Source organism: Nesoenas mayeri (genome assembly GCF_963082525.1).
Source record: "Nesoenas mayeri genome assembly, chromosome: 11".
Taxonomy (NCBI): Eukaryota; Metazoa; Chordata; class Aves; order Columbiformes; family Columbidae; genus Nesoenas; species Nesoenas mayeri.
The window spans coordinates 4735373-4748443 of NC_137563.1; the positions used below are offsets into that span (position 1 = coordinate 4735373).

Consider the following 13071-nt stretch of genomic DNA (forward strand, 5'->3'; position numbering starts at 1 on the left):
CTCACAAGACAACAGAAGAACAATTCCTCCTACCTGCAGATCATTGCAAGCCTGTAGATCCGCTAAGGAGCACATGGAGGGCGGCAGTGGCAGCGTTCAATGTTGAAGTCTATAGATACCAAACTTCAGAAGGACATCTTGCTGCAGAACCTCAAGAACCGTTCCCTCACCTAACTTCAAGAAATCTGTGCAGCGCTTTCTGTCAGATGATGGATCACAAACCTCATGGCTGTATTTCCAAAAACCACATAGATGGATCCACAGCCTTGTCACCGGGCACATCTGTGCTACCTGCAGGTCTGCCCCCAACTGATGGACATTGTCACAAATGACCCCAACTCCTGCACCGAGTGACACTGCACAGGAAGCACAGAGAACTCTCTGTGCAAAATGTATCAATGCACAAGCTTAAAAGCTGCTGGAAACTCTACTTGTGACTATCAGAGAGTAAAAAGAATAAATCAGAAGTTAGCTGGAATTGGGATACATGTGGTCTCTGTGAAGGAATACACCGTAAGTAAAGGAACCACCCACCAATGGTTCGCATCTATGAAATCAAAACAAGAGAAATCCAAATTACAGATACTAGTGACAGCCACAGGGGCTCCAATTCTTTCAAATTTTATTTAATCAAAGTTAAGACGTGGATAAACATAAATACAGCACAGGTACTTCGGATCATTCTTCATATTTGTGTACAGACAGACTGGTGGATGTAATCCCAATGAAACCTGCAGTCAGTGAAGAGCATACAGCCTTCCCCCCCACACACACAAAAACAAACCCAATTTAAGAAAAAAAAAAAAGAAAAACACCAAAACACGCAGACAATCTCAGCACACACTCTCATTACAAATGATTCATACATAAATAGGTAGAGGGTGCAAACAAGCTAATATGCAAACATGTATAACCTCTCGTTAATGGGAAAAAAAAAACAAAAACAAAAAAAAAAGAAGCAGCCATAATGATTAAAGTACATTCAGTTACTGATAACTAGTTGTGCCATACAAGGCATTATCAAAAAAAAGGAAATTGTGCTGCAGAGAAAAGCTATATACAAAAGAAAATAAACCTGCAAAGTTAACGCATGCATGTTTTATCCTGGAAAAGCACAGCCCTCCAATATTTTCTCCACATTTGTTATAAAAGCCCTCTGCACTTAACTAATTTTAAAATCATCTTAAAGGATAATACTTGTAAAGTTTACTTAAGTCTTCAGCCACAGAAAACTGCAATGAAAATAAATGTTCAGAGTCATTTTCAAAACAACCAAAAAAAAAATAAAACCAAAAAAATCTATTCATCTGATGACATGCATGATTAAAAGGTCTAGGCAAGATACACTGCTCTACATTCCTGATGACTAAGGAAAGAAGCTCAAGTCAATTTAATCTGCAGATGGTCAGAGGATTTTGTATTCCAGCAGAAGCAGCAGTTCAGATCTTCTGGATCTTTTCCCCAACAACTACAGGATTCTCTTTTCTGATTTTCTCAGCAGCATCGGCTTTGTAGTTGTAAGAGCAACTGTGTACATCTGAATAACGGTGCATACCACAGTAAACGTTTCCACACCGACACTCAAACCCTGTGGACAGAAATATTAGCTTAAGACATTTCAACATTCTTAATTATATGGGTTTGCTTTAAAACCTGAATCGTGTTCACTCACTAGCAATAAATGTCAGTCACCACTGTCAATCAGCCAAAGAGCCTCTGCTGCAGAAAGCATAAGAATCACAAATAATACATTTTTAAGCAATTACAGCGAGATTTGATGATTCCTTTGTATTCCATGACACACAAAACACATCCCTGGACACCTCCTGCCCTTTTTCTTTGTTTAGGAATCTTCACCTGGCAGAACTCAAAGTTTTCTTAGGCCCTTTCACTGAATCACCACAAAGCCAGTTAGTGAACAGCAGCAAACTATCCTCCAATTCCTCAGCTAAGCAGACTTGCAAAGGGAAGTATTGGGAATTACGAATTTCAATTAAAGACAGGAAGCTGAAAAACAAAATACACGAATGACTAAATCTATTAAGAGCCAAGCTGAAAGCAGCTTTGGCCAAGTTCTGTTTCAAATCAACAACATCAAGATGACCATTGACCCTACAAAGGTCCAAAGCGTAACCAAGTCTCCCCTTAAGAAAAGGTGAAATGGGAGTTTCTTACCAGTAAGTCCAACCTTCTTCCTGCACATGAAACAACGATTCTTTTTCTGTTTTGGTTTGTCAAGTGACTTGTCTTGTTCTTCAGGTGTAGGCTCTGCATTCTCTGATGCTGAAGCTAACATTAAAAAAGTTAATGAGAACAATGGAAAAAAAGAGTCTGTCTCTCTCCCCTTCTTCTGTTTAAGTCACACAATAAAGCCCAAGTTGTAAATTTAAGTTCTGGGGTTAGTCATTTTGCTGCAGCTTCCATGTCCAAAGTGTAATGCACTATCAGCAGCTGTATTCCCCCTAGACCTTCCATCTCATTTAATGAGTGAATTCGCTGAGTGCTCGAAGTTCACGGTACAAAACAGCATGAAGAAACATCTAAATTCAAGTTTGAGAGTAAGATTCAAAGAGGTCAGATCTGGTAACAGAATGAATATCCAACACCAAATATTTCCCTACCAGTGTTACTAGTCTGGTTCCCAAAATCTGCTTATAAGAAGCATTGTACTTATTAGGATCAGTTGAGCAAAACACTCAAATACTGAGTCGACATTATTTTTGCTGAAGGCTGCAGTACCGAGGCCACACAAAACGCAGTGTTTCAGAACAATCTCTACCACTGTGATGCTGCTAATCTTGCACATCTGGATAAAAACCTGCACATGGGCTATCGACTACCCGGGGTCAAAAACAATCGGCTCAAGACACACAGACTTGCAGGGAGGACACACACTACCCTGAAAGCTCAAAGGAAGCAGGTAAACGCCTCGTTTTAAAGACAACTTTGCACCTACTTTAATATTCTCTCACATCCGAAGGAGAGAGGTTACAGGTTGTGTGGGAGAATATAAACAAGCAATGGTAGTATTCGCTTGACCCAGGTAAAAATAGAAATTGGCTGCTTTTCCTCAAGTATTTGCACATTCCTTACATTACAAAACAGAAATAGAAACTAAAAAAACCCAAGTGCATTTCAAGAATGGCTCTGAGCCAATCTCTGCCTTCCAGCCATGGCTAGACCACCGCAGGACAAGTCTCCTGGGACTAAGGTACACAGAAGCCAGGAGTATTTGCAGCATAGAACAAGAGCAAGCTCTGGGAAGGAGGAGTGTCAGTGGAAGCAGAGCCAGAAGCAGCACTGTGGAGAAGGGGATACAGCAGCACCGCCAGACATTGGTCAGGGAAAAAGCTTCAGCATCTCTGTGCAGCTGGACTTTTGTTAGATGGAGACTGTCAGATGCAGCTCTGTGCTAGTTCCACACCAGCCAACTGCTATTCTGCGTAATGATTCTGCTGGGTTTTTTTCCTCTGCTGCTATTCCGATGACTTTCTTTTTTTAAATGGAAAGGACACTTTGCATCTTTGCAATGTATCAAAACAGTGTAGTCAGTACCAAGCATCATCAATGGGCAGCAAATACCTGACCTCCAGCAAAGACTTTGCCAAGTGGACAGCATATGCCAAAGGTTAATCTAGCAAATATAGGCTGCTACACATGGTTTATTAAACTATTTATAATCACTGTGTTACAAGCAGAGCTTTTTTTTTTGTCCAGAAGCATATAAGAGTTTGCAAAAAAAATGGTTCAATGGCTTTAAATGGCTTTTAAAGGGCGTATTTGAGTGGACAGGTAACAACCAAAGGTTTGCAAGATAATCATCAAAAGCAGTAAGGATTGAAAGATAAGTAAGACTTACTTAGATTAACTCTTGCTTTCTTATATGGGACACTTCAGTGTTTATTAATTCATTAAGAAAGTTTCATGCCATGAATTAGTGTTCAGCAGCCAACACTCTCAAGTTTGCATTTCCTGTTGTACCAAAATCCAGTTACCTCAATACAAATTTACTAAAAGCCGCTGTAACTGTTAGCTAAATTTAGGAAAAACTGGCACTGTTCCCTGCATAACAAGGCTCTGTAACACATACATACTTAGATTTTCTTTGTGTGTATGGCTCTCGCATCAATTAGGTTTAAAATACTGAAGGGCTGCTGTTCACTGTAGAACTGAGTGGGAAGATTCTTCTACTGCTGCCACAAGTTACTTTGTATCTACTGTAGTAACTAAGTTTTTTATCTCAATTTGCGTTTGCATAGAAGCCAGAGGTTTGACTCAAAATCCTCTCTGATAATTGTGAATATCCCGACTACTAAGTCACCTTTAGATGACAAGGTGCCCGTGTTTAGTGCTCTAAGCACTATCTGTGCTGAATGCAACAGGAAAAAAAAGGCAGGTAAAACGTGATACCAGCTTGGAGCTCAGAGGAAACACATTGCAGCCCCTCCTGGCTCCTGTGCTTTGTCTGGGCTCAGGATGCTGCTGCCTGCTTTGCTTGAACCAACTCCCCCCCTTTCCCCAGCCCAGCTCTGCCTTTCACTGGCCAACAGAAGCACCGGCAGCACCAGTACAAGCTGCCAACTAACCAAGGAAGACTACATGAACACACACTCATTTTTCTGCAGCTGACAAGGCAGGTTGGCTGCTGGAAGTTCCCTTTCTACAGAGCATGTTCTTAGCTGATCAAAACAAGCAGAGCCTGGATTTCCTACTGAAGGCAGAAGCTTTTGCTACCGCTTTGTTTGTGCCAACCCTGCTTCAACTTCTGCATCCTCTGGCTGACCCTGAAAACAGCAGCTGTGAGATGCAGCACAGCCTGACCCTGTATCCCTGCAAGGATGAGGCAGAACATTTGCTGCAAGGCTCCCCCCACTCTCAAAGCTGTACGTTTATCATCCCTGTATTACCAGGCAGAGCTTCTCAAAGAAAGAGGTTCCTCATTCCCACAGGAAGAGTATTTACATTTACCTCTCAAGTGTGTCTGACCACACCTAGGAAGAACAACACCCACTGTTTTGGTGTTAGGAAGAGGCAAATTTTTAATAGGTAATATAAAACTACACTTACCTACAGAACTTAGTTTTAAATCTTTCTTGTGAATGTTTTGTCTCTCCTTGGAGCATTCATCCAGTGAATCAGAATATCCTGCATTATTTTCTGTGCTTGTATCATAATCATTCGCTACCTCTGAGGCCCTGGTACTATCACAAAAAACTGAAGTATTCATCAATTGCTTTCCAGTTGTGTCTCTGAGCTGGCCCTGATAAGGTCCACTGAAGTCGATGCCATTAGCTCAGCAGCCTTCACCTTAGGTCCAGGTTATCTCCATGTAAAATTCCATAGCAACTTAATAGTTTTAATATCGATTTTTTTACACTACATCAGCAATGACTGAATTTTTAAACTATTCTAGCTTACAAAAATTCTATATGAGTGCAAAACCAGGTGACTTCACTGAGAAGGACAGCCATGCACCTTTTAGCTAGCTAAGTCTTTGTTTAGTATTTTGATTTTTCAAAATACTAACCACACCGTATTACACAACTGATTGCATTTTGCAATACTAATATATGGACTCCTCTAATTTAGCAATGAGTAGGAAAATCAGAGTGGCTGTTTCAGTTCTGTGAGGTTTTCAAAGAGGCTAAAAACTCACCTGTTAATACAATTTATACTTTTAGCCTCTATGTTCTTGAGTTGTAAGAGCTCCATAATGTATATGGTAGAATGCTCCTGCCTTCCATGACCAGTTTCATTTACCTTTAAAAACCTCCCTGAAATATAAAGCATGCATCCTAACCTGGATGCTTTTAAACTCATTAATCCTAGAGAAGTGAAATGCCTCTTCACCTGCTCGCAGGCTTGCCGGGAGGCAGCCCTGTTAATCCTCAAGCAGAAAAATATGGACTCTGTACCAGCTAAACCCAACAGGGCTGTCACGTTGAGCAAAAGGTACATCAGGCCACGAGGAAAACTAAAATGGGCTGGAGAGGTGTTCAGAAGAAAGCTGCTACAAGAGCTGGATTGTACCCTAATGCGTTTCATTTTAGGTCATCGTTAATATGTTTGTGACTTTTAAGAGCACTAAACTTAAAAATAATAGCATCTACCTAGTTTCTGGGCTCTTGGAAGCGTTCAGTACCTATAAGCATTATGACACAATCACTAAATGTAAAATCTAGATTCACATATTCTATAGTTTTCTTCTATTTCTTTTGCAATGCATAAATCCAATGAAGACAAATCCAAACTGCTCTTTGGGATTTTTATTCCTTTGTCATTCTAGCTTGTCTGCAAACAGCAAGAACTGTGTGCACACACCTCAAGTCCCATGTATCTGTCTGCTTGAAAAAATAATAATAGTAATCTAAGAAATCCTAACTATTCTCACATTCTTTCATTCATTGTTATTGTAGCCAAGTAGACTTTGTTAAGCAGCAAGTTAAGGGCACCTCAACTACAACAGACTACTTTACTATACAAACAGCATAAAGCAATTTGCTCCAGAACAGACATTCCAAAGCAGCAAGATTTTTATCAGACTAAACACTGAGCAAATTATCAAATCAGACCATTTCTTTTTCTCCCTCTTCTACACTGACACAAGTAGCATTATAAGTTCTTCAGTCTGGGACCAACTCCCACAGTACTATGATTTCTTTTTTAATGCTACAAAGCCAGACAATACTAAACTTTGATTCACACATTTCTATGACATTCTTGTCAGCAGCCTAAAATTCAAAATCTGAATGATATGACAAAAAAAACCCCCACAACTTTGGGATGCACAAGAGTGACAACAATTCAATGAAATCCACTTAACATCTATTATATGCTGCTTTCTTTACAAACTTACACTTTCAAAGTATTTTAAATATTTTAAAATTGGAAACGCCAAATTTCCTATGATTTTCAGTTAAGGGATAGCACAGAAGCTACTCTTTAGAAAATGAGGCTGACCCTGCCACAGTGAGTTATAAATAGGGATTGTAATTTAGAACTGCAATTACATGGTGGTGGTGTTCTTAGTTTAGAATCACCGTGGTACAAAGAAACGGACACAGCTGAGTACTTTAAACACCTAATATAGGTTGATCCTTGAAACACATACGGTAAAATGCAAATATGCCCCTGAAATCAAAGCTTCTAGCTGAGAAACCTATTTTATCTTCTCGTAGGGAAAATGAGCTGTAGAGGTAAAGAATTAGAAGTAGCACAACTCTATCCAAACAGCTAAGAAGAGAGACATTCCTCTGAAAACTTGCTGGGAAAAGTCTTTTCACATGCCCAAGTCACCTCACAGTATAAGATTATGTTAAAATAAAGCTCTCCCCCTTTCCCTGGCTCCCAGTGAAAAGACAGTGGATGTTGCAAACAGTTTCAATTTACAGTTAAGCCACGTAAATAAGACACACATACAAACAGAGACTAATTCAGGCCCTGGATGGAAAATGAAGAATCATGAGACTAACAGGAAGGAAAAAAAAAAAGGTAGTAGGAAGATCAGCTTACAGAAGTTGCCTTTATGTTCTCTGACATATGCCACATCCATAGCAGTGTAAACCTGCAGTGCAATAATGTTGCTGTGCCTGACTGAGCTGTTTACTCCCACAGCCCCCAGAAGGGGACGTACCTACATTGGGGCCCTTACAGCTGCTATGCATCACGTCCCTCGTGCCCTATACTGCAAAACAGGGACAAAAGTAGAGCCATATGTCTATTAATCAGATGTGCATCAACTCAAAATGTCGCTTGAAAACCTACCTCTGCTGTGCAAATATACAGAATTTAAGCAGCATAAGCCTTTTCAGCACTTGGTCTTCTCCCAAGCTGGGTAAGGCCAGACATCCTTGATGGGTATTAAGAGCAAGGCTCGTGTGCATTGTCAAAACTGAGGCAACAAGAGCTCTCAGCTCCAAAAAACAAACTACATAGTGGGTATTAGAACACATCTTGCTTCTAATAACTGACATCTCAAAGGCTAGCACAAAACGATATTAGCATTAAAATCTTTGAGGGTTTTTCAGCTACTGTTTGTATGACCGAGGAGGTGGCCTCAGCACAGGAGCTGAACAGTGAGACTTCAATTCCACCCAACAAAAAGGCTCAGGTTTAGAAAAGTATGAAAACTTATATTTAGCACCTTTAAGTGGAATTACATGTTGTATCTGCGGAAAACTCAGACTCCTCTGTTTAGACTAGTCTACAGAAACCTAACTCTACCCACTAAAGCCTGAGCTGTGTCAGCAGAAGGCAGCTTACTGACTTACCTTTAAATACCTTTTATAATGTCTATGGATTACAAGTCTGAGCAAATTTAGTATACTATCTTGCATTTTTTCATTTTCCTATGAAATACTATTAAAAACTCCTTAGTTCTAAGCTCTGCAAGCCTGCACATAAAAAGAAAAAAATAAAGACCTTTACATTATACCACAATAATGATTTTAGGTCAATATAGTTAAAACTCATCCACTCAGACATTTTCCTTCAATAAATCAGAGTCTGTGGTTTGGTATTTTTATATTTGATCAAGTGAATTTCAGTGGGTCAAAATATTACACCACTACACTTCATAGGTGGGAGGTTCTTTTATAGGTGTTTTATGTTTATACAAGATACTAACACTGCTCTTATAATAGCTGTGTCATAATACCCTCTATCACAAATATGCTCGTAAACTTCTTGATATTTGCTGCAAAAGCTTACTCTGAGAAGGAGCAGATACTCAAACTCTACTTACGTCTATTAGCTGTGGCATAAAGACAGAACAGTAGATGGATTTACAATTCGCATTTCTAAAGCAAATTAAAGCACTTACTAGAGCAGATAGTGAAATTGCTAGTTAAACATAAAAAAAGTTTAAGACTTGCCTTTTAAGAAAAGTTTATCCTTTAGTTTGCCTTCTGCTTTCACAGAATTTTGGGGTTTGAGAATAAGCCATCTCTTGAACAGGAGTATATTAAGAACAGTTTTTAAAACATTATTCCTAAGTTCTACCTCTGAAAACTAGTCACCAACCTTGCAAGTCTTCTGTCTCAGGAACTGTTTTGTCCACAGCTGAACTATCCGGTTGGGATGATGCTACAGACTCTGTTAAAAGTGACTGACTTGACACAGGACTGGGGGGCAAAAAAAACAGTTATGATTTTTATGAGGCACGTCCATGTTCTATAGAGCATTCCTGAAAGAAATACATTAGGGTAAGTCTTGAGGAAAGAATACAACAAAACTCTTCACTCTGAAGTTGCTTCTGTAACCATTTAAAAACACCACAGAATACTGGACAATCTGAAGTGATGAAAACTAAACATTTTTGCGCTCATACTAAGTGCAATAAACCAGTTTAACTATAAAATGGGAAAAAATATTTTGGGATATTTTGGCATACCATCCTTCCACACAGAAGCAACAACGCAACATTCAATATGCATGGATTTTTGTAACATAAGTCAGCAAGATAATTGTAGAGGAGCTACTTTTGGTGTTCTGGGGATACGAACAAGAAAATTGCAGCATGTCAGTGTTTCCAGTAATAAAGCATCTGCAGCTGTACACAGAACTCCTTTGATTTTTACAGTGTAAAGTGGTGCTGCCCAGACTTCCCAAGCCTGTCAGCAATACTGCTGAAAATCACATAATGGCTTAAAACTCACAGGAGAACACCCAGGCCAGTGATGGGAGATTCAGCACCAGCCACCTGCAGCCAAATGGCCCCTCCAGCAGCTCCACTATGGAACAAGACAGAGCTCAAGTCCCAGTCCAGCGGTGGCTCTACCCCATTTGCCCAATTTCTCCCTTTCCACATAGGGATCTGCTCTGAATCCAAGAAACTGGATTATCCAGCAGCCCATTTACCAAAGCCCTACCAGTAGTCCGTGACACAACCAGGGCGCTGGAGCCATAATTTTAATTGCCAAGGATTGCATGTGGGCCTTGAACTGCAGGTTTTCTCACCAACAAAAGGGCATTGTCAATTTTGTGGACATATATCTCTGAGTTATTAACAGAGACTGAAGTTGAATCCTTGCTTTTATTTTGGAAAAAAGAACAAGTCACACTGATTTTTTGAAGTGCAAGTCTAAAAGCAACCAGCCACTCATTCCTCCCATAACCACTAATCAAGGTAGTGATCAAACAGATACTTTTTTCTCCTCTTTCATGGGATTATGAAGGTTTTGTGAGGAAAAAAAACCCAAGGCACTGTAATTGCTTCACCTTTGTGTATTGACCTGGATAAATTCTGACCCTCTCTCACCCATATACCAGAAGAGTTTTATCAGAGTAAGATTCTATTTTCTGCCCCAATTAGAAGTCCCAGAATGGAAAGAACAAATATAGCATCAAGCATGGCACCTAGTGCTCAGTTCATATGCAGGATCCAAGCATGAGATGACACCTCCTATAAAAAGCCAAGGGGCAGAAAACAGAGTCTGAACAGAATCAGCCAACAATAACTTTAAGAAATCACGCTCAGCCTGTGTTTTACTACAATCAGCTTTTTAAAGGAAAGCCTGCATGAATATTACTGCAAGTTGGCTTCCACAGTATAACACACTGACATTTTTCACTCAAAAATTTCCAAAGCACTTAAGTTGCTGTTGGTTGTATCATTCCAAATTGAAACGTGGCCACTAAATATAAACAAATATTTCGCTTTTACAAATGGAGAGCACTTAGTAAGTCTGAGTGATTAACAAGAGGACATTATGTCTCCTTGAATAATCCAGTTGGAAATTACTTGTTTAATAAGAAATCAGTTCAGTAGCACAACTTGTACTAAGAACCAGATATCTTTCCCCTGTTCTAGAAGGCTCTACTTTTCACAAAGCAACCAGTTTGTTAAGATACTATAATACATTTATTTATGAGAGCTCTAGCCAACAGCTTTCTGCCATTTTACACAATCCTCTAAGATGGAAAGAGCTCTCCTTCGGTAAATGTACCAACAACTGCACATTGTGGAGTCAGAAGACGAGCCAAGCAAACCTCTGTAGAACAGCATGAAGAGGGCAATGCTCCCATTTGAGGCTAAATTCTAAAGATGAATTTGCATTTGAATGCAAGACATAGCTAAAAGACCCACTACTATTTACTGGGAGATCCCATGTTTTCAAGTTAGCAGTTAAATCTTACACGTCCTCCTAATCCAGGTCCTAGCGTTCGATTATGTAGCATCAGTACAACTCACTACTCACCTCGATACAGATTTTTATGTAAAAACACAGAATAAGAGGCAGAAACAGCTTACCTCGGCTGCATAGACGGAGTCGATGTAGAATCTAAACCTGACTGAGTTTCCTGGGCGCTGCTTTCTGTGCACTGAACCGGTAAGGACTCGGTTATACTACTGACAGAAGTTTCTGGAAGGAAGACACCAATGTGAAATGTGTTATACTGCTTCCTGGGATTACTAATGTTATACAGTCATTTTTTTTTTTGACTCTCATGACACCAGCCAGGAAAGTAACTGAATGTCAGCCTATATCATAATGAAACAATTCTACAAAAGAAGTCATGTTGTTTGGCCATATTTTGATCACCTTCCAGCCCCAGACCCCTAGAAGTTACAGAGTGTAAAATGTGAAGCTGGTACTTTAAAATAGTTACTATTTTCTGCTAATTAAAGCATCTACAAACATCTTCCTCAGCATAAACCATAGTACTCTGACACGAGTTTGATTTTTGTTCAAGAAACTAAGATGGATCTGTGAGAAGCAGCAGTGTAGCATTCCAACGCCTACAGAAGATCCATGTTGAAGTTGTAGAACCCAGGGCCCCGGATTTCAGTTTTTAAAGTCAAGTTCATATTAAAGCCAAGGAGGAAAGTTTTCCAAAGTGCCCCATGAGATTCCTTGCAGTCAGGATCCAGCAGAGATTTTCAGAGCTCCAGGGAAACATTCCCTAACCATCCCCCAGCAGAATATGCTGAAGTTGAACATACCGGGGTGAACAGAGCAGAGAACGGATCCTTTTTCTGGAGGCACTACCATTAATTTAAAGTGGGAAGACCCCTCTAGCTTTACTTCTAGAGAGTGAATGTAGGAAGACAGCATTTATTTCAATGGGAAATGTGCTTTGTAGGAAAGACCACAATACATGGAGCACTGGGCCAAAAAGGGAGTTAGGCAAAACTATTCCTATAATGTGTCTACAGGTTAATCCTTCAGCATCAGGCTGCAGAAATTAAATACCTTTATTTTAAATGCTTTTCACAAGCATTCCCCAAGCTAAATGTTATCTCTACTGTCAGTAATTTCAGGAAAAATATGTTGGTATGGTATTTTTTATATCTTCCAATTGGAAACGTTCAGATTAATATAAAAACGGGTTTGCAAGAGTCTGCTTCTGAGGAGATTAATCACAGCACAATTATATTACAAGCATTTTATCTGAGTTCATTCCACAAGGTAAGATACTTGTATAAAATGGTTTGCACTAATGCTTCTATACTTTTATTATTTGGACATGATCAAGAAGCTGCTGTCCTCTGTGTCATTTTGAGTTGTTCAAACAGAAGTATGTTGGCGTTACTTACCAGGAGGGCTAATTCTACCATTACTGTTCTGCCTTTGAAGATGTTCTTTGTAGCACACTGAACACATGCCGTTTGTACGAGGGTTCCCATAAAATCCGCAACCAGTGGAACACAGCATAGGCACTTGGCTACGGTTAGTTTCTTGAGCCATTTTCCCTTCTTCTATAAACCTGAAATTGATATATACAACCCAGTGTTTAGAGACCTGAGAAAACTCTTATTTTACAGTTGACATTCAAAAATCTGGAGTTTCCCATAGCTCAGCAAAAAAGATCTTCTAGGAAAGACGCCTTGTGGGTAACTCAATGCCTTTCCTAAAAAAAATCTATATAGTCAGTCCAATAATACAAATACAGCCATATGTATGCTTTGCATACATGCAGACCCTTCCAGCACCACCACTCTATGGTCAATAAACAGCCCACAAAGAAAAGTCATTATAGAAAATATTGAAAGTATGACTGCTGCCAGCAGTAAGTTACAGAGAAGCAGGGGAGGGGGGACACCTACACTGAACTCCCCGTGAAACCTGA

General features: G+C 39.7%; 1 protein-coding gene across 4 annotated transcripts in view; it reads right to left on the reverse strand.

Annotated features, from left to right (window-relative positions):
* Positions 1-605: 605 nt before the first annotated feature.
* The window catches only part of ZFAND6 (zinc finger AN1-type containing 6), a 37178-nt gene continuing 24712 nt past the window's right edge, over positions 606-13071 (reverse strand). For all 4 annotated transcript variants that reach the window (XM_080351006.1, XM_080351004.1, XM_080351005.1 and 1 more), the window contains 5 exons: positions 12539-12708; positions 11252-11363; positions 9022-9122; positions 2176-2289; positions 606-1588 (listed from right to left, as the gene is read on the reverse strand). In XM_080351006.1, the coding sequence (XP_080207132.1) occupies positions 1440-1588; positions 2176-2289; positions 9022-9122; positions 11252-11363; positions 12539-12689 (627 nt within the window). In that variant the 5' untranslated portion in view covers positions 12690-12708 and the 3' untranslated portion in view covers positions 606-1439. The remainder of the gene's footprint in view (positions 1589-2175; positions 2290-9021; positions 9123-11251; positions 11364-12538; positions 12709-13071) is intronic.